Source organism: Passer montanus, unplaced genomic scaffold (assembly GCF_014805655.1).
Source record: "Passer montanus isolate IOZ18808 unplaced genomic scaffold, ASM1480565v1 scaffold58, whole genome shotgun sequence".
NCBI lineage: Eukaryota > Metazoa > Chordata > Aves > Passeriformes > Passeridae > Passer > Passer montanus.
Window position 1 is genome coordinate 921,524 of NW_024370816.1, and position 27,648 is coordinate 949,171.

A 27,648-nucleotide genomic window follows, 5' to 3' on the forward strand; every position below is an offset into this window, starting at 1 on the left:
GATCAAGTGTTGAAGAGAGAAAATGAGGGCAAAACTTGGGGTTTTATATCTGCTTGTTTCCAGCTAACAGCCCCTCCACAACACACATGTGGACTGTTCCAGCACACTTCCATATTATCCAAAGCAGGAAGTTACTGACAGCTCTGTTTCCTGGTTCTGGACGGGATTGGGCCAAAATAAAATGTGGGACTGGAAAGAGAGGGCACAAAGACAAGTATGACCATCAGTTCTTCCTGTCTCGCATACATGAAATACGCAGTGATTCAGAATCCCCCTGAACTGAAAAACGGAATTAAATTCCTTTAAAGAAAGGATGGAAAATGAGAATACCTTTTGATAGAAGTTACTAGCTTCTTTTAAGAAAACAGTCCACAGTTTTGCCCTGATTAAAAGCAAAACATTCATTTTAAAATATTAGATATAACAATTTATTGAAAAAGTTATTTGAGAGAAACAGAGCTATGGATGCAGCTGAATGAAAAGTTTAAAACCAGGAGCAATGTGCAATGCTCAGAATGTTATCTAAGACTTCAAAGCAGCAGCTGTGAAGAATCAAAACTCAGAAATTAAGATCATAGGAAGCAGGAGCTTATCAAGTAAAATGTGAGAGTAATAGACCAAGTAACAAACCATGAAGTGTGGGGGCATGAAATTATGATAAAATTCTTACTGAGCAGAAAAAAATGAACTTCCAGAAAGCAGGGAAAAACATTTTGTAAGAGTCTTCACTTTTTTTGCCTGTTATAAAAACTGAGTGTGGGTCACAGAATTAATACTTTAAAGATGTGTTTATGGTGAGATGCACCAGGTTGATTTTAGCTAAATTCACCTTGCTGTGAGTTTTACCTCATTCCCAGTCAGATGAGCACACGACAGATGGAACAGTGGAATTAGCACCTACTGAAAGTGTCTGAAGCTTTAAATCAACTTTATGTTAAAACAAGATCAGTGAATTTCAGCAAACATACAGTTTCATCAAAAATCAAAACATTTTATAAATAATAGGTAGTCATTTCTGGGGATGATGGTGATGATGATAGCATCATGAAAACATAACCTTATTTGAGCTGAAGAATACTCCACTTACCCTCAAATCCTGACTTGAGCAGTCAGCAGTAACAGGAATTTCTGGCAAACAGGAAGAAGCATGAAGGATTTCTTCTTCACCTTCTCAGTTTACCAAATAAACTGGCTTTCTGAGCAGGACTTCTAGGGTTGCTTGCTGCTGAACAGAGAGAGACACACAACTAACATAAGCTTGACCTCAGTGATACCTTATGGCAATACATTTCTAATTTTAGTGAAACAGTGAGTGAAAGGTATTTTATTCTGCTTGCCTTAAATATTTTTCAATGTTTAAGCCAGTACCTCCTTAGATAAGAAAGGAACAAAGAAAAAATGCACCTCTGTTTACATCTGTTACACCATTTATAGACTTGACCTTATCCACTCTTCCACTCTTTTTAAATGACAGGTCCTGATCTCTCTCATCTTATCATAAAACCATGCCACATTTCTGGTCATCTGTGCTTTCTCTTCTGGTTCTGTGATGTCGTTTTTTTATTTGGTGAGGCTGAAACTACACATGATATTCTAGACAGGACAACAACATGGCTCTTTCATGATAACATTAAAATGTGGGGTTTTTATATTTTGTTACTCTCTGGATCAGTCCTTGAGTCCTTCTTTAAGACTGTATTACAGTTAAAACATTCATTCTGGCCTCAAGGCTGACTTAAATTACAGGTTATATGCTACCAATAGTTAGTTCAGAAACATCATATTTGACTTCCTGTAAAATACTTCTTGGGGCAGCATTTCCTCATGGCAATTCTTGTTCAATATCATTTACTTCAGATGCTCACAGACTTTGAGAAAATTCCTCAGCAGGTGAGAATCTCTCTTTCTTTGTTGTGAACATCAGTGAAAACAATTAATTTAGTATTCAATATTAAATTAATTCTTAATTAGTCATAGTATTAATAACACCTCAATTGCCCATCTTCCCAGTTATCTCTCTGGGCCTCCTGCTTCTAGAATGATTGTTTTAACAAAAAAGAATTTCTAACTTCTGTGTCCATAGGTAGTTGATTTTTGAAATACTGTGGTTTATATTTAAATTGGCAGATTTAATGCTTTTTTTTCCCATGTCTTTCTCCATTGAGAAGACTTACACTTGTGAAGGGTATCTTTCCAAAATCATCTACATTCTGTTGTTTTGAATTTGGCATTGGGGTTTGGATTTTTTTTTTCTTTTTTCTTATAAGTGAGCTAATTTCTATAAGTTACAAAAAAAGAGATGAGTTACATATGATTATTCTGAGCATCTCATACACTTGCCTCCAGCTGCTTCCATGCTGTTTGCATGCATATCTTTTTAGATGTTCTTTTCACTTTCCTTTTATCTAACTTCCTCATTTTCGTTTCCTCGCTCTCACAAAGTTAAATATTACTGCAGTGGATTTTTTTTTATCCTTTTCCTTCTCAACAAGCATGTTAAGTTTCAGTCCAGAAGTGGTTCTCTGATAACTACTTCTTGAATTGTGTCCTATGCACTGCTTCAGAACTAAATCAGTTTCTCTTCTTGTGGGTTGTCTGATTCTTTGGTACAAGCAGCAATCATTTATGATATGTAAATCTTCAATTCTTTTGTCATTCCCTGATTTAAGGCTGTATGTGTTGGAGCCTATGAAGCTATTCATTACTGTGTGAACTCTTTGCACAGTCAGTGTAATTTCACTTAACTTGTTGCCTTGATGTCACCATCTCCATCGTGTGGTCAGCAGTGCAGCCCTGGTGTTGCACTCTCCCTAGTCAGGTGTGGATTCTGAAACAGATCCTGGAACATGTTGATGGAAATAACTTCCCTTCATATATTACTTCAGTTCTCTGGAGGCACTTTGTATAATCCAGTAATACAGTGTTCCTCTGATACTTCTCCTTCCTCTAATTTTCAAAGACCATCTTTTTCATCTAAGAACAAAATATTTAAAAATTTAAATATGTTTGAAGTTTACATTAATATGCTTAAATAAGATACACTTTAAAATAGTTGTATAAATGAAAGACTGATTTTTTTTCTTCTTTCCACAATATTAAAAGATAAAATTTGTGAAATTTGTTTAGATTCAACAAGAAGCTTAATGTTTATTTCCAAATCTTTCCCAGCTGGAACTTCTGTTGTTTCCATTGCTCTGTTTCTGCCATTTTTTCTGGCCAATAAGACTTCATCATACCGTTTCAAGCTACAGCTCCTGAAACAGAATACTATTCCAGATTATTCTGTAGTCATAGTGGGAACCTTGACACAAAGCTGTTTTCTTTATCCATTTATTTCTTCACCATTTTAAGTCACCCTGAGTTTTCAGGAGAATGCAAAACATTTTTCCATGCTTTTCCTGTGAAGGACAGCAAGTACTCTGTTGTTTACTGGCACTAACAATATTTCTCCATTTGTCTCCACACAGCATTTATTTTATATTTCCACTCTATCTTATTGACTATTTTGTGACTACATTCATTCCCTTGTGCTGCCACATTCTATAGATAGTTTTTTCGGCAATATGTTTTGACACACAAAGTGAACTTATTGAATTTCTCTCTACTTGGTATTACAGGATAGCTTTTCTCCTCAGCAGTTGTGTCTGACAGCAGTAGCCCTTTTCTTCCTCCTGTTGTTTAGATCATCTTTGGCACTTAGGTTCTTTGCTCCATCAGACAGAGCTGTCTCAGACTGCACTGAGCTGCCCTGCATCAAAGCCTGCTCACTTTGTGTCAGTCACCACCAATAACCTGTATCAAAAGTGCCCCACACTCAGCAGAGCCCCCTCCCAGGTGTTACATTACTTTCCTAATTCACAGTTCAACATGAAACAAAGAATTGACCAGGACACGGGAAACATTGGTGGCTCTTTTCAGTCAACAGTCAGGCAGACAGTGTCAGTTTACCAAATTTCTCCTGCAGTGGGTTCCCTTCCCATGGTACAGCCTCTGTCTCAGCAACACAGCCTTAAACCTCCTTAAAAGGGAAAAGACTTACAAGACATCCATGCAGCACAGCTGCCACAAAAACAGTTTCTGGCAAAACTTATGGCACCTCCAGAAATGCACTGGTATTACCCTCATTGATGTTCAGTTTTTCCCATAAATACTTGCTGACACAAAGCCATCTTGAAGGACCTGCATAAATGAAGCTGTCCAAGAAGTTGTGCTTTCTAGTCAGGAATCCAGGTAACGAATCTCTTTCACTGAAAGGATCACACATGCTGCTTTCCAGTCAAAGCAGACTCATAAACTAGACAGTGTCCCATTTTCTAATGGCCCATTCTCCCAAGTAACTGTAAGTTTTCCAGTGCCTTTTTCATGACTTGATTTGAAGGAATGGGACACTTATGTTGAAGTTATAAAATATGGTTCCTTGATGCTTTTGACAACCTGTTTCGAAGAGAAAAAGGAAGATATCAATCAATAAGTTACAAAACAGCAAAGCTTCATATTGCTCCTATTTTATATTTATATTACATATTAATATTAGTCCACGAAGCTTACAGAAGGTATAAAACCACAGGAACATGTCACACTAAAGGCTGGGAAACCAAGTGTAAGGACAAAACTGCAGTGTATCAAGAACATTCAGGTAAACAGGAATGTCAGGAAAAACTGCAAAATCTGCAACTGATAAACTCATTTTCCTTCAACTGGGTATCCAGTGCAATAGCCAGCAAAACATTGCAGGTACATACCTAAAAACAATGCATTATAAATAATATGGTGTATTTTTTTTAAAAGGCTTGAAAAATTATCCTTCAGCACTCTACCCTCTTGCATGACCCTGCTGAGCTGGCTGTTTGTGCTGGCTGTGGTGACATCTGTTGCTGGGAAATGAATTGTTTCCGTACGTCACTGGTTTCAAACAACTCTATTTTTGCCATATACAGTGAAAAGGTGAAATGAAAGAGACTTCTGGTCCTTAAGCAGCAGCACACGGGAAGGCAAAGTGTCTGTTTTAAGATGTTCAAAGTGCCAGAAACAGTCTGAGTTTCAGGCTTTGCAAAGTTTCTAATATTCTATCAATAAATTATGATTACTTGGAAAAAAAAATCTTTTTATCTCACTGGGTATTTCCTAGACAGAGTTTTCAGTACTGGTTTGGACTCACTAAAACATAACACAAAGAAGTTCAAATTTTAAAAGATGTTACCCAATAAAACAATAATTATTTCCTCTGTCCCATTTATTTCTGGTGGTATCGCTTGGGAAAGCAGAGGTGAGGGATAAGAAACTTCATCAAAGCAGTGCCTTTTCTATTAATTCAATCTATACAGAGGAACAACTGCAAAATTAACAGTAGCAGGAGTTCTGGGGCTCTTGCAATGAAACAGATGAAATTTCCAAAGAATTTTCTTTGACTGTGTGTAATCCTTTGTCTGAATACAGGTTTAACAATCCATGAAAAGTTTGCTCCTACAATCATAATGATCACTCCCTTTGAGGGATTACAAGACACCAGTATCATCGAGCTTCTCAGGGCTTTAAATTGCTAGAGATTCAGAAGTTCTGAAATTGATGCTGAGCATCTGATATTGCAATCATTCCTCAATAGAAGAGCTGCAAAGGGAAGAAAGACTCACTGCAGGGAGTGCTGTCATGCTGCAGGGCAGATATTCTAGCAAAAGATCGGATGAAGCATTAACATCCCTGCTCTGACTCTGCTATGAAAAGCTCTATATTTTGTTCCTGTTTAAGAGTCCTGCCAGAAGCACATGCAGGGCATTGACAATGGAGGTGCTAAGAGGGGCTGCAGGGTCTGACCTGCCCTGACACTGGAAGCAGCAGTGTGGTCCTTCTCATGGAAAGCTTGATCCATTTCTTTGCGTTAGGGATTTCACACTGACACAAACTAGAGATAGAATCAAAAACTTGCTTTCTTTGCTAGCATCTGATTTGCTTTTTTCTTCATCTCAATAGCCAGCTCCATGGTAGCTAAGAGCTAAAACAACCCATTTCTGAAAGTAGGGGAAATGAGAAAATTACAGGGCAGATGCAGAAGATCGTACGAACGGAAAACACCAGATTTTTTTCTTCTCAAGTAATGCATATATATTTAGATGCACTTACAGTGAACATGTAATATACCAAACCACCGCCCTCAAGTCAAAAATAATAAATAGTATTAGTGACTTTCTCCTGCAATATTTGCAATTTCAGGGGCAGTACCAACCTCTGAACTTATTTGGCATGCTTTACTTGATGTCCCCTCACTGTAAATCTATTACCATTAATAACCATCCCAGTGATTTCAACTGGAAGATAATTTAGGCTGAACATTGCTTTGGTTTAACAACTGAATAGGTGTCAATTCAATCCCATTTTGTGCCTTGTACAACAGAATTGTCCATCAAAGGAGGCCTGATCCTTCAGCTCTCTAACCTGTCCCCATCACTTCACTGCTGCAAAGTGCTCACAGATTTCAGTTTCAGTACAAGGCTGACTGGAAACGATCCATGCCATGTAACAGAGCAGGTTCAAGCCAAGGGCCAGCAGTGGGAGCACAACCCCACAGCCTGTGGTTGTCCCCAGCAGTGCAGGGATGCCCCCGCAGCCTGTGGTTGTCCCAAGCAGTGCAGGGATGACCCCACAGCCTGCGGTTGTCCCCAGCAGTGCAGGGATGACCCCACAGCCTGCGGTTGTCCCCAGCAGTGCAGGGATGACCCCACAGCCTGTGGTTGTCCCCAGCAGTGGTGACACGGGCAGAGGCCTGTGCTCAGGCCCTTGCCTGCCTCCACACTGACAGAGAGGGAGAGCAGAATCACACCTCCTGTGCCTGATTACCTAAGGACTTGCACCAAACCCAGCTCAGCTGAATTTAAGAGCTAGCCTCAATATGTAACTCCAGATCTCACACAAACACTCCTTCTAAGAATAATTTCCTCATCATATGTGCGGTTTTCACAGAGTGTTAATAGATCCTGCGTCGTGGCCCTACATAACCAGCTCCTTTCCAGACAAACTCAGAAGTGTCATTCTCACTCTCTTCAGTAAGAAGGACATAAAGTAGTGCACTATCAAGGCCAGTCACCTCACACAGAGATACCTGGTAGCACAAAAACCAGTGTGGTTACAGAAGACCACACCAACTAAAAAACTCTGTACAGAAATAGCAAAACAGCTTTTGAAACAGAACCTGAAGATATCTTTGCAAGGTTAATACAGAGCCCTCAAGCTAGCAGGCATCTTGTGTTCATTATTTTCTGCCCAGGAAGCATTTATCACTATGAATTCATTGAAAATTTTGACGTACAATAATGTGAGGCAAGCAGACTTGCAGGAAAACCTCTTCCTTTGCTACAATCTGTTCAGGAGAGAAAGGAAAGGATATTTGTATATGTGTGTAGGAGACAGAGAGGTTTGAGGCGGGGGAGTATACCTAGAGGAAATACAAATACCATTTCACAGCTCAAGTGTGAGTGTGAGAACACAGTTTTTGTCTTTTGTCTAATATTTGTGTAGGTTCCATGAGTGTATAAAGGAAAACTAATCCTGCTAATTTAAACCAGCTACAATGACTTGCAAAAATTTAAACAAGCTGCTATTGAAACTTCAGGGAAAAACATTTTAAAATAGATTGTCTTTTTGCCATTTAAAATAAGGGGATAGGCATTCTCTTTAATGATCTTAACCACGAAAAGCACTTTTTGTTACTATAAGAACTATGACCACATTGTTCTATTATGATGATATTTGCATTTAGCTTTCACCTTTTTCATGGTGCTAAAATTTTGGAAAATACACGTTCATCTCAGCAGAAGTAGAAATACTTAAGTTTGCAAACAGTGTCAGTGTGGGGCTGGGTGAGCAGCAGGTGCTGTCCATGGTGCTCTGCCAGGCCATGGCTTCCATAGGATATAAAACCCGGGAGCTGCAATTCTAACGTGTGCCCCAGGAGTGATGTGGTGAAACATAAAAAGTCTAGGTTTGGTCCCCATTCTGCAAATTCTTTTACTTCAGCATTGTCTTAGCCATGCCACAAGTCAGGATTTTTCCCAACTTGTCTCTGAAACCTTGCTTACATTGAATATCATTTATTCTCAAGACATTCCTTCACTTAATTGCAGAGTGAGGTCCATGCCATCTCTGAGTAATGGAGAACTTTAAGATAGATGTTGAAAGAAGTGTAGCAGATGTTTAATGGAGAAACAGACAGATTTCTGCAACAAAATGCATGCCACAAAAGTCAATAAAACTTAAAAAAAATCAAACTGTATTTAAGGAAGAGGATGCAAATATCCAGGATTTCAATACTGATCTGCAGTTTCTGACTGACCCAAGTGATGAGCCACAGTCCCATTAACAATGGCATTTAATCTTACGAAAATGGCATTTTAGGAAAGATTTCATATCAATGGTTTTGTGCTACACACAAAGCCTAATTTTCAGGGCAGACCTGACAAGAAGCTAGTTGTTGGGATTGCATTATACAGCATGAGATCCCACACTGCTAACCCAGTGAAGGAGTTTTACTCCTTAACAGCCCCACCTCTTATGGTAAATTTCACCCGTCTCTGGAATGGTTTCCTTGCATTAATTCGGTTTAGGAATTGAAATGAACACAGGAAAAAAAATAAATCAATGAGAGGCTTAATCAATATGGCCAACCTACTGCATTAGATTGTTTCACTCAATTACATTTCTTTTACATAGCTTAATTTAGATAAGTGTCAGGTAAAAGAGGGAAAAATAGTTCTATACAATTAAAGCAACAGAAGGTACCAACTGATTTAAGCAGCTGGCCAAAGCAGTTAGCAGTGCATCTATCCCTTGGTTAAATTACTCTCCTGGATCTGCATAATACATGCATGACTGATATTTTTATCTAGAGCATTAAATCTAATGGCTGGTTAGTTGAAATACAAAACTGTTCTGAACAAATTCATGAAGTTAAGAGCGCTGGTATAGATCCCATCTGTCAATGCATTTTACTGGTCCCTGCAGCCCCATACTGAAAAATCTAAAAGACTCTGCATTTATAAAGGACTGGGCATGTAATGGCAGATGCTTGAGTTTAACTATGTATTGATAAAGTATTCTGAAGATGTTTTCGGAATCTTAGGTATAATAGCTTGGCCAGCTACAGCAAACAGCTAACTACACTTCTTTGTGTTTTTTCTTTCTCTGCAGGTATACCCAGTATTTCCAGTATTGGTAGTAAGTAATAAAACCAGTATCGTTTTGCATTGTCATTCAGCTTCATGGATCTGATTTCCCAACATCCCTTTCTGGTGTAGATAAGTTTCTCTGACAGCATGCCCTGTGGTGCAGGGGCTGTGTATTGGCCTTCCTCTCTGGCATTAACATGTAACTGTTATTACGTGGTCAGAGACAATGTCACTCCTTACATCTGCATTCAGCCCCAGATTGTCTGATCGATTCTTATCAGCAGATGAGCACTGAGTCCTATAAAACTAGTGTGACACAAAGAATTAAGACACTGTTGCAGAGAAAATATTTGTTGAGCATTTTGAAGTGTTTGCTAATAACAGAAGCATAGGACCAATAATTTTCATGCATGTATATGTGTGTAAATTCAAAGAGCAAATGGAAAAGTTTATAAATGGAATAGCTTTCATTTCTATGAAGTAGATTAGCAAATGCAGCGTATCTGCTGGAATCTGCATTAACTCTAGCAGGCTTTGAACTCGGCTTTACTCCACAAAATAAATAGAATTATGTTCCTTCACAGAAAAATGCTTGCCTGTATGTAATCAAAGCACCAAAATACAACTCTTAAACTATAACAAAATCATGACACTGTTATGTAAAAAACTGGTATATCTATGAAATAGATGATTACTGAAACAAAGCATGTGAAGAGACCAAGTGCACAGCAGCTGAGCTGTGAGCCTCAGCTGAGTTCCACAGCTGAGGAGTGCACACAGTCATGGCACGTTAGTTAATTGTCAATAAAGCAGGGAGGGAGAAATGGGATCCTGCTGTGGCTCAAGGAAAGAATATTCCCCACAGCCTCAGCTTTGCAAATACTTTGGACAGAACTTGCATAATACAGGACAATCACAGTTGTAAAATACCACAGTTGTTAAATGCAATTTGCTATATCCAGTATCCAAGTGAAAAGTTTTTAACAATTTGGGTCAAACTGTCTCACTTCTTATGATGCAGTGTCAGGACTATCAATTTATAATCAACTCAGTTTACTTAAGCTCATGAATAGCACTGATTTGTTAAGCTCTAGACAGGCAAGTTAAATGCCATCAAAACTATCTCCCTTGCAAGTGCAAGCAGCTGAATGCCACAGCATCTGTTTTCTGCTTTAAATAGAAAAACAGCATCAATGACAATAATGTGCAAATGAAAGCCTTCCATCTTAATAATGTCATTTGCCTGCTCTAGTGTCTCCTCTGGTATTGCACGCCTGCAGATTCATAGTGATGTGCTATTTTCAAAACTTTGTGTTTATACATGTTTGATTTAAAAAAAAAATAACTAAATGAAAGAGAATAAGTTTATGTCACTGTTCTCAGAAATAATCCTGCCATTAATAACAGAAATGGGATGAATGGGAAACAGTTCTTTGGAGTTTGATTGTGCTAGTTTCTTAGTACTACTGTGTTGCATGGTCGATATGGTTGTGTTTTCACTTCACCCTCCATACAGCCTTCGTCACCACATCTACCATTTCTGAGCATCAGCAGATGTTGGCCTTTGAAAACTTAATAGGGAAACTCAAATACCTTTTGAACAATGGTGAGCTGAAAGGATGCATTGTTGACCTCTTTGTATTTTACACTGGGATGGTTAGTACAGTTTATTTATTACGAACAGAGAAAATTCTGTTTAACATTCTATAGGAAATACAAGAGTTTCTGCAAATCTATGTTTTATCTTTAGTCTGCTGTAAATGTCTTGGGATAATATGTGGTAGAATTCAACATGTTTCTTTGTCTACCTGGAAAGGGTGAAGTATGAGCATCTCTTCATGAGCACAAGTAAATACTGATACTCTGCTTGCTTTTTCCATGTGATTTTTCTTAAATAGCTCAGGGGAGAAATAACTCTGCTTGCTTAATGTTCTAAACACCCTTCCTCTAACATAGGAATAGCAGAATTTTTGTTAAACATGGATAGAATCCATAAATTTATCCTGTTCTCAAAGAGAATTTAACAGAAGTCCAATTAACACACAAAACCAAACAAGATTAATTAGTCATGGCTGCTTTAATGGATTCTGCATGATTTTTGTTTTGTCTATACTAACACAGCATTTGTTTTCATATCAACGGAGTTTTTCCCCATCTGGGAGCAGGAAGTTACTCTTGGGAGATTCCGTTTGGGTTTCATTTTGCCTGGCAGCAAACACCTACAGGGGGTATTGGCTTTTGTGTGCTCCCAGCTTTTTCTAGTTTATAAGGAGGAAGGGGTTGGGGCAGGGGGTTAGAAACACTAAATTTCCAGCATGCAAAGAAGATGCCATCTCAAGCAATGTTCATTGACACTTTTTTGAGACTGCAATGAAAGCCAGCAAAGAATAAAATACATTCACCTGTGTGCACATATATGTATTATTCTCTATTGTCATTTTTTTACCTCAAAGGATTTTGTATTAAAGCAGCTTAGCACTAAAATTTGATCACAAAAAACCAGTGGTCATTGGTAAACATCCTTTCTGATCATCTAGAAGAAAACAAATCAAACCAAAAAACCAAAAAACCCAGAGCTTTCCCATTAAGGTAATTTGTACCTGCTGTTGTCTATTAGTTGAATAATAGGTTCTCTGATCATTTCCAGCATTCTTGATTACAATGCTGGCTCTTTCAGCATTTTTCAGCCATGTCTGAAAAAATACTGGTGAAAGTGTTAGCAATTAATGAGTCCCAAAACAATTTCATAATTTTAAGCAATGCTTATATACAGTATGTAAACATTCTGAAAACTGCATTATTTTACTTGCTAAAATAATGATTGTACAATTTTACATAGAGCAGTGCATCAAAATGTTCACTGTTGTGACCAAATACCAACATTACTAATCTGTACATGTATGCCTTCAAAAAGTTGAGTCTTCTAAACGATTGCTTCTTTTTTTTCTGTAAAGCATAACTCCGCTAATTATGCTAAACAGTTTGTTACAGAGGGTATAATTAGATAGAGGATAAGATAGACATGATGTGCAAATAGCTCTGTGTGGGCGATTATCACCTTAAAGCCTGCTGCTGGCAGATGAGTCAGAGTTTAGAGACAGACCATGCACCCAAGTGCAAGATGCAATCACAATAACCAAACAGTATTTTCTGCTTTGTTCTCTATGTTTTTGTTCTTCCTTATAGTCAATTTTAATTTAAGAGAACTTTAATGATAATGAATGCAAGATGAAGTAAAAAAAAATACTGAATGGGCACTTTCTTATTTGATTGTTTTCTTAACCTTGAAAAATACTCGTAGATATTTTTCTGGAACTAAAATAGTGTCTGGATGAGCATAGATTTATTTCTTTGTAATGAAATTCTAATGTGGTAAACATATATCTTAAAAGGTGGCGAGAGCAAATATTAGTGGATTTTTTTTTATTTTTTAATAACAACACAAAGTATTTTGGACCTGATTTGGCCCTTTTGCAGTAACCAAGAAGTTCTCTTATTAAATCTTCAGTCGTGTGAGCAAAGCCATTACCATGCCAAACTCTGGACTAGAGTCTGTACCCAACACATGTCAGCAGGGCATAAACATGCATAACTAGGTTGTACATTACTTTCCTATTATTACTTGAGGTCAAGTTTTACAGAAAGCTATACTGTTGAGGGACCATTCAGATATTTATCTCCTTAAAACATTCCAATATTGTCTTCAGACTGTGTCTGTTATTTTGGACATATAAGCAAAATGTTCTTATTTCAATTTCATTTTATCCAAATCTGACCTTCTAATAAATAATACTGTTAATCAGGCTTCCTGTCTAAGGCAATCACCTTATCTAGATAACTGATTATAATATCAAGCCAGTATTTATTTTCCTTCCTTTAATGCTTTGAAGCTCTTGGAATCTTTTCCTTCACAAATTAGATTTTACACTATATTAAAACATTACTGAGCTGAAAGAAAATACAAATGGCCTTTGTGGTATGATGTGCTCATTTGAATACTGGATCTGAGAGAAATTTACATTCCAAATAATTCCATTACAGATAGTTGTACCTGGTAGGAGTCCCAGCAAAGCCACTTTCTTGCTGTATAGCTTGGGTGTGTCCCCTGAAGGTGAGGAAGCAGAACTGAGCCCAGCATGAAGCAGAAACTGCCTCTCTGCTAAAATTGCTGTGACAAATATATTAATAAATCAAGTGATTTTAAGGGCAGGGTCAGAAACCACCAGTGCTGCCCCAGGGAGCACTGCCAGGTCCTTGGGATGGGATTTGAGGGAGCCTTCATTTCAGTTTTGGTTTTGCCAGATCCACCAATTTTAACAGATAAGAAGAGCTGTGCTCAGCAGTCTCAGACACAGCCACTGACAGTTTAGAGTTGTTTCTCATTCCTCTTCCCAGTTTTCCACCACCATCTTGAGTTAGTTTAAATCAGTCTGTCAATCACATAGTGTTTTCAATGCTTTTTGATTTGCTGCAATATATAGAGAACTACTCAATTCATAGTTATCTTTCATCTAACCAATAAATAATGCAGTGACAGGATACTCCAAAAAATAAGATGTCAACATTCCAATATGTACCATGGTACCCATGCAAAACACATGACACTTGCAATATGCAAGTTGAGCTCAGTTACTCAAGAAAGTTTATAGAGAGTAGACACAACCTAAAAAGATATTTTAACATCTAATTATCTATAAAACTTGGGGAGATATTGCCAGGAAAAAAATGCATTTCTATGTTACCCTCTTATCTTTTTCTTTCTGTTCCTTAAGACATGTAATCAGTTTATTTCACAGACTAAAGCAAAGAATGAGATTTCCAAATCAGCACAGTGATTTAAAAAAACAAATCTTGATTTACTGTTCATCAGTTGGGAATTACTGTATAGTAATTCTGGGTGATCAGACAATTTTAACATTTTTATAGGAAAAAGCAGAACCAGTCCAAATAAAAAATAACAACACAACCCCTGCAAACAATCAACAAAGTAATTTGTTTTTTCATGAGAAGGTACCTAAATGTTTAATTCCAAAAATACTTGAATTAATTGTGCACTTCTACAAACATTTAAATGGAAATACTTAAAATTGAAGAATTCCCTCAGCCCTCACTATTTTGAGAATCAGCCAAAAATTTGTTCAAATCATTGGTATATTTTTTCTGATCTCTGAAAGTTTCCAGAGATGGATCCTTGGATTATTTTTTTAAGCCTCTGAAAAAAACACTTTCTTTTTTACTCTACAAGTGGACACATAAAGGACTAATTACATTTAAATTCTTCCAACAGTTATAAAAGCTGTTATGGCTGAGGAGCTACCATAAAACAACCACATCTTCACATTTATGCAGAATTCTCCTTTCTTCAAAGGAACAGGTATGAAACTTCCTACATTGCTCCAAGAAAGATTGCCTAATATTGGCCAAGTATTTTTTTAACTTAATAAAATAAAGCGTGATTTAAAAAAAAATCAGCATTTCTCTCTTTCAGTGATTTAGATTTTGCAGTTTAATGAGAGTGCTAAAAGGCAAATTTTATGTGAGGTAGATTATCACAGCTTCCAAAAGACCAAAGGAGATAGAAATGCTGTAACAATGATATGATGATTGCAAGTGGTGGAATACAATCTGATATAAACACACTTGATTACTCCAGCAGCTACTAAACTGCCAGTGATTTCAGTGAGCATTATTTCTTTAAAATCCTAATTTTTTTTGTTCAATATTAGCACCTAAAACAACTGTCATAAGTCCACTGTCCTCAGCAGGCATCTCTAATTGAGAACAGATATTTACTGCTGCCTACTCATGGTTTAAAATAGGTAGCAGCAAGGCCAGCTTTCTGTGGCTAGAGACATGAAGTTCTACTGAATCATGAAGTTTATACTGATACACGTTTATTTTTTTTTTATGGAAAGAAAGTTAGAAAACATCTTCATCAGCATATCTCACAGGGGTTCCTTATTGTTATTAAAAATTAAATTAATTATGATAGTTGCCAACACAAGTGCTCCCTGTCTGCCACTAGTGAGCATTATTTAAGACTTAGAGATTTATAGGTAGTAATTTCCAGCAGCTGCACTGTCTGTGGGCTGGGCCAGCAGGATCACTTGAGGGGGTGATCAGGCACTGTCGGCAGCAGCGGAGAATTCCTGCGCTCCATCACCCCTGCCCTCATCCCTGAGCAGGGACAGCCCCTCTCACTGGGAATACACTTTCATTTTACTGCCAGCTCACTACTTGGTTGGAGTGAGAAACCAACAAAATGCCCATTAATTTCTGCCAAGATCGTGACAGGATTTTTTCATGTGCAGCTGTCGGGTTGGAATTAGGCTGAAACTACCCATTCATTTCCTTTATTTTCCCCATTTGAAACCATGATACAGCCCATGGTGCAGACTGTACTTCCAGTGAATATTTGAGACAGATTTTCTTCATTTAATATTGGAAGTAATTCTGATACTGTATGTCAGGGAGGAAATAACAAAAAATATTGGGATGAGACAAAGGAAATTATCATACATCTAATAAGTATAATGCAGTTAGTTTTTCCTTACTTCATGAAAGCAAAATTTTTTTCCAATACTTACTTTCTACATATGATTGGCTTTGGAACAATAGTAACTAAAAATGCAAAAATGTCCAGTGCAAATTTAAGGTGTCATATTTGATTTTTCCTCAGTCACACAGCTTGCATACCTCCACTCTTAAAGATGCCTACAGTAGTTTCTCTTTTAAATAATAACACTCAAACATACATTCAGAAACTCTCTTTCACATTTCTTAGCCTTGCTTGCCCAGAATAACTGTCATGAAATATTTTACAGTAGATTTTTACAGAAATAGCACATCTTATAGAACACCTACCCCAACATTCATTTATTATTCTGGTAAATAATGACTCTAATTACAAAATGCAGTTTCCAGGCATGGAACTGTTCTGGAAAAGATTGGTTTATCTAGTCAACTTCTCTATAAATAAAGCCCTTGGTGGTAATCACCAAGGACTAGAAATATTTTCACAGGTTGCTGTGAAAGAATAACTAGTTGCTAAATGAATCTTCCCAGTGTCTGTTCAAGGGATGACTCATCTGCTCCAATGTACATGTAGGAATGACATCCAGCATCTTTGGACTTGGATATTTCACCTACCTTTTCAGATAAAGCATTTCAAGTCATTGCCATTAAAAAAACATTCAAAGACACAAAGAAAGACCTTTATCAAGCAACCTGTAATCTCGATGGAAATACATACCATGAATAAAGGATATGAGTAAAAGATATTCTCTTTACCAAAGACTGAAAAAAAACACATAACAGAATGATTTAAGTCTAAGGAGCATTAACCACATTACCAAGTAGCAGCTGGTTTCAGCTGGATATGACCTTCAACAACCTCATCTGACTTTAAAGTTGACCCTGCCATGAGCAAACTGTGGGAATAAATCACCTCCAGAAGTCCTTTCTAATATGGTTATAATTATCAGTAATATCCACTAATAATCACTAGTAATAATACTTAAATGGTAATCTCCTGGCACTGTAAATATGCTCTTTATTGTTTTGGGTGCCCATTAAGAAACTCAGTTCACTGTTATCTAATTTAAAGGGTCAGGGAATTTTTAATTATTTTGCAGGAAGTCACAACCTCCACTTTAAGTTTGCTAAAACAAGTACAGATCTACGACATTTATAGAATTTCTGAGAAATTGAATATGACTTTTTTTCTGCCTTACAAGGAATGATTTTACTTGGACATTATATTAGTCAGAAAAATCATAATCAGGATAAATTATATATTAAATATTACTGGTTATATCAGTTTGATTATGTAAAGTATCTGATTTACTATATAGGACCTATAGTTTATGAAATTACAAATTTCAGAGGGTTAATCCTAAGGCATTACAAAATTATTTGACACTATTAATTTTACTTCTGGTAATACCTAGGCCCTTTCAGTTGAAGACCACTATACATGGGAATTTTTATAGCAGGCATGCCACACTGTACTCAACAACACAAGCAGGATATGGGAAGCTCCAGTCTGAAATGTGACCAGTTTTCTGCAACAACTCTGATGCAACACAATGGCTAAAAATAAAAAAGACTCAGGGGACAGCAGCACAACATAGTCCATAACAATTGCTTTTCCTTTTTTAACTCCTGATTTTTATATTATGCCTAATGTCCAGTCACTTTCAAATGTTTAGGTCAAGTCTAAGTGTTCCTAAACCTACCAAAATTTGACAGGGAATAAACTGTGCAAGCAATTTGTCAGTGAGTGCCTGAGGAGGAGGAGGAAGGTGGTCTCTCAGGTGCTTGGCAGCAGTCTGTCAGTGGAGGGGGCGAGGGTTACCACAGCACCTCACTAGGTACAGCTTGGAGACAGTTCTTGTCATCCACTCTGACTGGGCACTTGCACTTCCTATGTGTGGGAATTGGTGGATCTTGACCTGTAGAGGCAGGTTAATGGCAGTCAATATGCAGACTCTTTGAAAATCTACCAGACTCGTTCCGTTTTTCTTTCTTCAGTTTTCTTGATTGATAAGGAAAAAGCACAAGAATGAAGAATCCGATGTAATTATGTGATTAAATTACAACTTGACCCATTCAGTTGCAGAAGACTGCCTAACAGCAAATGGCACAGTGCAGGTCCCCATCCTTTCCTTTCATTGTTCTCTGTGTGGGAGAACTTTAGGGACAAAGGCTGATGTGACCTTTAAGAAGAATTCTGTTTGGTTCAGACAAGACACAACCATTGCAGTACTCAGAGAAGATTATAAAAACACAGTCCAAGTCTAATGTGCAAAGCTAGGCAGATGGTAACAGAGAAACAGGTTTTCTTTCCTTCCCCAAAACCTCATCCCCTTCACTTTCCGCTCCAAGACCCAGCACCATTCTGCTAAGGGTTGTCATTCCTCACTTCCCCAGCTCCAGAACATATTAATCAAAGGAGATGAAGATCTAAAGAGACACAGCTAATTCTATAGCTCACACAAAATGCTTCATGCAAGTAACACATTTTCTAGAACTTATAAGAAATTTAGATATTTAACGTTATGACAAAAAAAATCAAGCTGTAAAATATATCAGCAGATATATCAGATGATAGGAAATAGATGAAACACACAAAAGTGCGAGAGCCAAAGAAGAGGCCCACTCTACTGGTAAATATATTTCTTCTAATAACAGATATGCAATTCACTCAAAAGGCCCTGAAACAGGATGTTACAGTAAGATATGTGTCTTTGGTAAGAAGTCCATATTTGTCTGATACTGTCGTTTTATCTCTGCAGAGCAGATTTAACACAATATGTTCCTGTTTTGTTCCTGGTGTTAGAACTATATATATTGGCCTAGGATATCTTCTCATCATGAAAAATTATATTTTAAGCCACAGAAGAGGAATTGTTATGCACAGTATTTTATGTCCATTTGGTGTTTTGGGAATCATCAATTGCTTGTTTTCTTGTTCACTGTGGAGTCATGTTCTGTTCTAGTGCAACTTAGACTAGTCCAGTAATAGCTGTGTGTAATCTCTGTCTTTGTCCATATGCTTGCCTGTTTAGAACAATATCACAGATGTAAATAACAAAACCTGATTTTTCCTGATGCATGCAGATCCTCCAAAGTTTGATAGGATATGGCCGAATATTTCTTCCCTTGAGGTTTCTAAACCAAACCAAGGTAGGATGCTGTGAAATTCTTAGTGGTCTAAAGGTACTGAAATTGCTCTCAACAAGTCCCACGTGGTAAAAAGTAGTAACAATGATACTCCAACTAATTTTTCTCTGGTGCTAAGTAATGCTATCCTGTGAGAAAATAACTATAAAGCAAACCTTACCTGAAAAGGGAGTCTTCCAACACTCAGACTGTGCACATTACTGCAAATATGGGAATAGCAGACATACAGATTAAAATTTATGATACACAGAAAGCCCACGACAATTTTGGACCTGTTTAGGTAGCACAATCTGTATTTTGAATAAGTTTTAAGATTTTTAAGTGAACAAAGGTTGTCACTGTCGGCCTCAAAAGGATTTTTAATGTCTTGTTTCCAATTTGTTTTCCCAAGTGAGCTGAGAAACATTCTCAGCTTTCATGCCATCCACAATACAAGCAAGTTCTCTGCAGGAAAGACCCATGGTTTTCTACAATTTGAGTGCTACACAAAAAATTGCTCACATACTGTGATATGACGATTAGCACTGAAAGAAACAAAATTACTTTTTAACATGACTAATAAAACTAAGATTCTTTGTTAGTTGAAGAAGTATTCAGCTATACTTCACATTGCAAAGTGATTGCTCATTATAAAAATAATTTCCTTCTGTTCTTATTTACTGCCCTTTCCTCCCCCAAAAGTCCCTGCAGAAATCTGGCCTGTGGCTTGCTTTCATGTTCAAAGGGTGTCCTTTCTGTGCTGTAACACGCAGAGGTGGAGGATAAAATTAATGAAAAGGCAATCTAGACAATGGCCACTAAACTAAATGAGATGTATTGGGAATCTGTTGGGAATTACAGGGGAAGGGCTGTAATTAAGTCTGGATCACAATCACCAAATCAAACATACGCCATGTGCATGTGAAATCTTCCATGTTATGCCTGCAAGTTTCTATGTGCCCAACAAAACTGAAGAAATTGATCTAAGCTCTATGTAAGGATTACAAATGTACTTTAGTTTGGACTATTCACCATATATTTAAAACAAAGCATCCCTGATAATGTAATACCTAGCATTCCAATTTCATTTAGCTCCACTGTATTGCCCAAGTTTTTGCATGTCTTTTTTAAACAAACAAAAAACCCCATCCAGACTGATCTCTTTTCCTCTGCTCTCTGTAAGGATTAGCCTATGTTATTCAGAAGAATTTTGAATTAAAACATTCTCAGTTAAATTATACTTAGCATTTCTAATGGATTTCATTGCTTAATTATACTGTGTGTGATCCAAGATCTAACTTCATTACAAAATATGTTTTGAACAGCACAGAATTATTCAGTGTTTCTTCCCCAAAAATAAGAGTTGAAGTAAATTTAGTTTTGCTGTTTTGGTAGGGAGCACAAAACACAAAAACTTCAAAGCATTTCTATTCAGCTTTTGTGTGTTTGCAGCATATTGTTACAGTCTTTAACATATAGTGTAGATTAAATATTTCATTTAAGGATAATGTATGAAAAGAATTATTACAGAAATCTGCCTATATCTAAATATTTTATTGTGGGGTTTAGGTTTATGCTAATTGGCCAGAATAAATATGCATTCAAATTCAATAAAACCCTTTTCAGACCACTCTGGTTACCATATAGTCATTTGTCATGGATTGGGAGAAACCACCAAATAGCCTCTAACACAAAACTGCCACAGTGCATAGATGTGAATTACATTCCCTGTCTTGATCTTGGATGTTACAGCTCAAATAATTCATAATTGATAATGTATAACTCATTTTCTGTAACTTTACCCTCTCCTTACAAGAAAATAACCATTGTTAAATTCAAAATTTGGAGAATAAACATGTTTATCTTAATATTTTGATTTGTTCCTTTATGGTAATTTTTCTAATTTGCTGTTCATTTTATTACCTATCCAGTTGCTCCCAAATTAGCTATGTCAACTGTTTCTTCTGTTCAAGTTGCAAACCACAAGAGAGGTAGGAATTCTAGGATTCATACAGCGATCCCATAGTGCTCTGTGTTGTGAAAACATTGCACTGTATGAATCTGGAATATCTGTGGAGTGTACCCATTAGTTTACTGGTGAGGCATCTTCATTGAGTACAACAGAAGCATTAAGTCACATAAACATAAGCCATACAAAGAAAAATAAATATGCTTCTTAGACAGTTGTTGGTGGCAAATAAAGTGACATGGCATTTATTTTTAAAGGAGTTAAATGTATGAATATGACTATTCAGATCCTTGCCTAGAAAGCAGATGTTTACTGGAGTCTTGTTTTCCTCAGTGATATGCATAAATTGTAAAAGAGGAAACATAAGCAGATTAGTTGAGGGCAAACAATCCATAAAACATCAATTGTCCATGTCCTCAAGAAGTATCTGTAAATGCCATGGAATGTAATGCATTGTTATGTCTTTTAATGCATTGTAAGTGTGCCTTATGTCTTCATTTTATTGTAAGTGTGCAAATTCAGAGTGCAGGCATTACATTTTGAACTGACGTTCTAGTGTTCTATAAAAATAATGGAATTTTATGAATATAATAAAGGATGCCAATATTCTTTCTGACTTACAGGCAACCTGTTTCATTTGCATATCTGTCATTCACAGTCTGAACCCTGAGATCTTTTCATTGTTTTTCCTCATCAATTTATCTGTAAAGAGTATGTATGAAGATGTTTTGTCTTTCTGCAGCTATTGTGAATATCTCATTATTCCTGAAATACATACGAACAAGGAAAAGGGTTATTAAGAAATTTCTGAACTTAGTTTGACCCATTTGATGAGATCATGGTAATGAACCATACTGTTTGTTATGAAGCAGGTAATTTCTAAGGTTACAATGAAATCTCCTTTGTTTGCCTTAGTGTATGGAGGAGGAGCACGGAGTGACTGGAAAATGAAAAAGAAAAAATAATTTAATGATTTGTGAATGCACTTTTCTTGAAATATGCTTTGTGCTTTTAATTAAAAAGTGACACTAATAGCTGTCTCATGCAACCTGTCTTAGTTTAGAAATGACGCTACCCTTCCATGTGTGTTTATCATTGTTTCATGTGATGACATTTCATGTTTTAATGGTTGTAGCTGAAGCTTCAGCTGAACTTCATCCCTACAATAACAGTATGTTATCTCAAAAGATGTAAGTGCATAGCATTAGAATGGGGGGAAAGTGTTCAATTTATAGAAACAAAACAATTAGATTATCAACTTTGTGAGCCTGCTTCAGTGGGTAATTTTATCATGCTTTCTGCAACAGAATCAAGATTGTTTCAATAAAATCATTGCACTGGAAAATAGTCAGGGAGGCTCAGAGAGTCAATGCTTCTGTGAGTTTGTAAGGGATTTGACAGTTCCTGAATCAGCCAAAAACAATGATCACATCTAACATGGCAATCCCTTTTTCCTTCACATTAAACCTATCTAGTCATTACCTCTTCTCTGAGATTTTTAGTTTCTGAACCATTCACTCCTTATTGTTATTCAACTTATCTGTGTCTTTTCTGACATGTGGTACTCAGAACTGAAAGCAGCATTTTCTGTCACTGTAAGAAGCTCATGTCATTTCACAATGGTTGGTAAACCATGTGCAGCCTGATTTTGAGACTTTTCCCCCATCTCCTTCAGTGTTTGCATGACTTTGCCAGTGCGTGACAGTGCTTTAGGCTGCTAGCCAGAGCTGTGTGCCTAAAGACCCTAAGCTGTGCTTCTGACAGGTCTAACAAGCAGAATACTTTCTGGTTAAGGTGAACCACGATATGCTGGAAGGGCCGTACAGCACTGACAGCTTCCCAGCTGGCACAGTGCTGAATGCAATTCTGTGTGCTGTGTCTGAGTGGCTTAGGGCAGCACCTCATGTAGCCAGTAGAAAAAGTAATTCCATTTCAATCAGAGGAGGACTTTTTACATAGCTTATTTTTGTAAGCACAGAGGGATGTAAATATGATTCACTGACCAGGCCAACAGCAAAAAATTACTGCACTAACAAACAACGTGGTGGGGAGGCAGGGGAGAAGCAAACATTGTCACAAAAGTGATTTAATCATTACTTTCCTTTTTTTGTTTGTTTTTTCCTTTTGCCATTGCTAACATTTGATCAGATGTTGGACTGCTTTCGAGTTAATTGTGTTTTTTTCTACACCATGTAGAATTTACTTGTGTAATGAAGACTACTAGAGCACTCCTGTATCTTAGCATTAGTTAACTTTGAGACAAAGACTTTGTTTCACACAGCACAGTTGTTACGAAAGAGCAATACCCATAGAATTGCAACCAAGTTTAAAATTTGGTCTCTTTGTTTACCTTAAATATTAATGACCCTCCTCTGAACTTGAGCAGTCCTCCTGCATAGGTTTCAGAGCATGTGCATATATCCGAGTGCTTCATAATTATTAGAGGTTTCTTCACTCCAAATCATAACTTGGAGCAGGCCCTGTGTTACAGAGTGAATTGCTTAATATGCAGCTTTTGTTTTTGTGCTGTTATGGCTAATTATGTGTAGTAGTAATATAATTGAAGGTTGTATTGCAGTTTCAGAGTGGAAATAGTTCAGTCATTCATTCATGAACTATTTTCAGTTTCTTTCTTGCTGCCTTAAATACAAAAGATATTGCAGCATAGTCAGCTTTTCTTTATAGTATATAGGCAAATTATTTCCTCTAAATTCACCTGGAGTGAAAATGTTTAGCAACAAGTCTGACCAATATACCAATATAGTATCATCTCACCAAAACAAATTCTCTGTTGGTAGCAGAAGACAGATCCTTTGTCAGACAGAAAGACTGACAGCCTTGCTTCTGAATCTTGAATTCACAAAGTTCGGATTGCTTATCTTTAGTCAGTCTTTCTTACTTTAAAAATCAAACACAAACATTATCACACCAATTTTCCATTACTCCTGTTTGCTAGTGCTATTTTCCACTTTTAGATCTCATCTGTTCCACACAGGCAGTTTTCACTTGAGCAAGATGGATATACTTGGAGAAAAATGCTGCAGGGTGGCTGGCTGAGATGCTGAATCAGACTGACCAGCTGCAAAAGACCACAAACTAACATTTTTTTCCTCCCTACTCAATTGTGTCAAGTGGTAACATACTGAGACTGATACACCAAATGTTTTCCTGTACTCCAGCAGTTACTGGCATCAAAATTATCAGATTAGCATCAGAACCACAAAACACTGGTTTAGCAGAATAACATTGATGAGAACAAGAAATATATGTTAACTAAATGCGTATATGTAAAATGGATTAATGTTTTCTGGCAGCAGAAAGGCAGCTCTCAAGATTGAAACATATGTTGTGCTAAGTGTCTAAAAAAAATTAATCCATTTACGTTCCAATCTATTTATGGTCCAGTACATCAGACAAAAGCCAAAGAAATATCCATGTATTGGGAGTGCAGAGCATACTCAGAAACACGTACTGTGACTGATGTTTCATTACAAAAATACAGACAGGCTCAAATACTGTTTGTGATGCCCTACTCTCCCCCAGTCAGGGGGATGATCAGGTGGCCCAGCATAATCAGGAGCATACCAGAGGAAAGGCAGCACAGGGGACTTGGTCTCTGTCATACATGGAAACACCCTCTGCTACAGCTTTATCTAATTACAAGATAATTTCAAGACCTCAAAGCCCTTCCAAGTCACTGCCTCCAGTGCTCCATTGTTGCAGGAAACATACTGTAATTTATTCTACCAGTTAATAAACTGTAAAGTATCTGTAAAGCATCAGTGTGTTTTGTGACAAGCAGAAAGTGTCCAACAACCTCACTTCCCTAAAGCCTAGATATCATCATCTAATTTCCAGCTGCAATTTCCCAGTAGCCAGTTAACACCATTTGTTACTGTGCCAGTGTTGACCATTAGGACGGCAGGAGGCTTAGTTCCTTGCTGTATTTGTACAAGAAGGTGATGCCTTCTATCATCAGTTTGCTAGACTAAACAAGGCAAATTTTCCTAGTCTTCACTTTTTAATTAGACTCAACTTCTCTGATCATCTTAGTAACCTTTCCTGCATTCATTCTGGGCTCATAATCCCAAGAGTTGAGTGATCAGGCTTACACAAGTATTCTACACAAAGTAGAGCTGTGTCTTCTATAATGTTATGGATAATTTCGGATTTTTTCTTTGTTCTGTATAAAGCCAAGTATTGCTCGTGATTAAAGACTAAAAGGCACTAACATTCTATATTTAATGAAGGGGTTTTTTAAAGTGGCTGTCATGCCAACTTCATTTCAGATGGCTGCAATAAGCATGCTTTCTAATCAATACACATTTCAGAATTATCATATTCTTTCTAGCCCAGATGGTTTTCATCTCAGAATACAAAAACTGGTTAATGCTTACCTCAAAAGTACAGTTGATGTAGTTCTCCAATAACTGTTTTCCTTCCTTTTCTTCACTGTTAATCGTTTTAGGAGGTGTTGGCCAAAATTGTCAAACTAGAGATTTGTTTGGCCATTAAATAAAACACTCTGGTTCTCAAGGTGCCTACTAGTTATAGCACCCCGAGTTCAATAGCATTTTTGAACACTCTCCATTTCTGTCAGGAAAAAAAAAAATTATTTTACTTACAGCTGTGGATTTAATCATAATTAAGTTTGACAATTTTGTCCACTGAATTTAGCATTGTTAATACGAGGAGGTTTTTCCCAGGTCTTGATTTATACTCATCTCTAATGTGCAAAAAAGATGTGCATTTCTCTCAGCGGAAACTGAACCTCCAGTAACCCTGAAAGGTTTACAACTGCAAATGCTTCAGTTCCATCAGGTCTGCCAACAACAGCCAACCTCCGACGTCATGCCATGGTTGTCGGGTCACGCTAACCTGCCTGAAACCAGCTCCACTTCCATTGCAGATAAACATCTGCTGCTGTCCATTACATTGATTAACATGTATGTGCCATTCATTCATACTTCTGCTCATGGTTCATTTTAACTAAGCATGTAATGTGCTATTACTCTGCTGCTGTATACACTCTGTATACATTTCTGTTCTTCCTTGAAAGACTGTGAATGCTTCGGGCACTCCAACCGGTGCAGTTACATCGAGCTGCTCAATACGGTCATTTGCGTGAGCTGTAAGCACAACACTAGAGGTCAGCACTGCGAGTTATGCAGGCTGGGCTACTTCAGAAATGCTTCTGCAGAGCTGGACGATGAAAATGTGTGCATAGGTCAGTCCCGGGATAACTGCGCCTTTTCTTCTGTGCCTTTTCAGCTCCTGGCAGCTGCTAGGGACCACTGCTGCTTACTTGTACTGAAGCCAGAATGAGCTTTTTCAATGGATCACAACATCTGTGTAGACTTCTCACCTCATTTCTATTGCCCTGGTAGCCCCAAGGAGGCATTTTGAATCTGTAAATGATAAAAAATCTCCCTGGCTATGGGTCCTGGTTAGACTTTCCCCAGAAACCCCTGAGACACTGGATGTGCTCTCCTTACACAGGAGGGAGCCACACTGGGGTCACACATGAAAATTAAGGAGTTGAGTCTTAAATACCTGGTCCCAATCTGACTTTTGCAATTACTAGTAGACTCTTGAATACTTGCCTGGATACCTACAAAGGTTGCCAGCTCCATCAAGAGAACAGAGAGACCTCTGTTAATCCCTTTTATTCACTAAATTTCACATGTTGTAGCTAATTCTGCTCCCAGACGCAGGGTTGTAAATGCACTGTTACCTCCCCTCTACTTAGAGGAGGAAACGATGCCCGTGAGGTTAAGAACAGAATTTGTCAAATCAGTGTGACACAGTGTCAATTTAGAAAAGGGATTCCTAGGTGAAAACAATGCTTTAGAACAAGCATCTGTTATAAATATTCAAACTGCAGAATTAGAGAAAATATTAGAACATAATAAGAAAAGCATATTAGGAAAAAATTTAAGATCTTAGCACCCTAGAAGAATATGCATTGTTCTCATGTGACCACAGACAGTATACAACAAAGTTAGGTGAAGCCTGAACATAGTCAATAAAGGAAGCTTTGCACAATGACCAGTAATTAACAGATAAAGACACTGTTTAACTTACTAAAGACATTGTTCCAATAACAAACAGAGATGGAGAATTTAATATCATGTTTCTTATAGACATAAGCACCAGCAGGACCTGTTCTGGATTTTCAATGTCATTTTTTTTCTTTCCATCTTCCAGGAAGCAGAGAGTAGTTAGCAGATTAGGACCTGTTCTGGATTTTCAATGTGATTTTTTTTTTTCTTTCCATCTTCCAGGAAGCAGAGAGTAGTTAGCAGATATTGTAAAATCAAAACATACTACAGGTGAATAAATTACATTTTAACACATTTATAATCCATTGCTGAGATTCAAGCCAGAAACTATTCAGATTGCTGTTATTTGTTTGAGTTTGTAACTTGGCAGATTTACATATTTATCTTGTGATAAACACCCAGATCCATCCATGCACTGCATTTCATGTGTCCTTCTTTTAACTTTGCTTGGCAATGCATTCAGGAAATGCATGATCTCCTTTGCCAGTAATTAGTCAGAGCTAATAAGAACTTTAGTAGGCAAGTCATGATTTTGTATGACTGTGCTGAGGATTAACACAATCAAATGTTCTTGGAAAAAAACTACTGTCCCACATATTTGTTTGATGTAAATGATAGACATCATTGGTGTGACATCAGGGCTGTATAATTTCAGCTGCCTAAATAGGCCTAATGAATACAACTCTAAATTGGTCTGTTTGGAATTTTTCATCAGCTCATTCAGTATGTTGTTTTCCCATATACACTGAAATGCTAAGACAGCAGCTGCAGCTACAGAAGACAAGGAAGTTAGCAAACA

At 37.3% G+C, this 27,648-nt stretch overlaps 1 protein-coding gene across 8 annotated transcripts in view; it reads left to right on the forward strand.

Moving 5' to 3' along the window:
• NTNG1 (netrin G1) overlaps positions 1–27,648 on the forward strand; it is a 146,115-nt gene that overhangs the window by 89,905 nt on the left and 28,562 nt on the right. For 2 of the 8 annotated variants that reach the window (XM_039726340.1, XM_039726342.1), the window contains exons 5-8: positions 9,178–9,204; positions 18,777–18,842; positions 20,750–20,809; positions 25,847–26,014. In XM_039726340.1, coding sequence (XP_039582274.1) covers positions 9,178–9,204; positions 18,777–18,842; positions 20,750–20,809; positions 25,847–26,014 — 321 coding nt within the window. Of the gene's footprint in view, positions 1–9,177; positions 9,205–10,671; positions 10,812–18,776; positions 18,843–20,749; positions 20,810–25,846; positions 26,015–27,648 lie in introns of all 8 variants that reach the window. The other 6 variants (XM_039726341.1, XM_039726343.1, XM_039726344.1 and 3 more) reach the window with 5 other exon arrangements.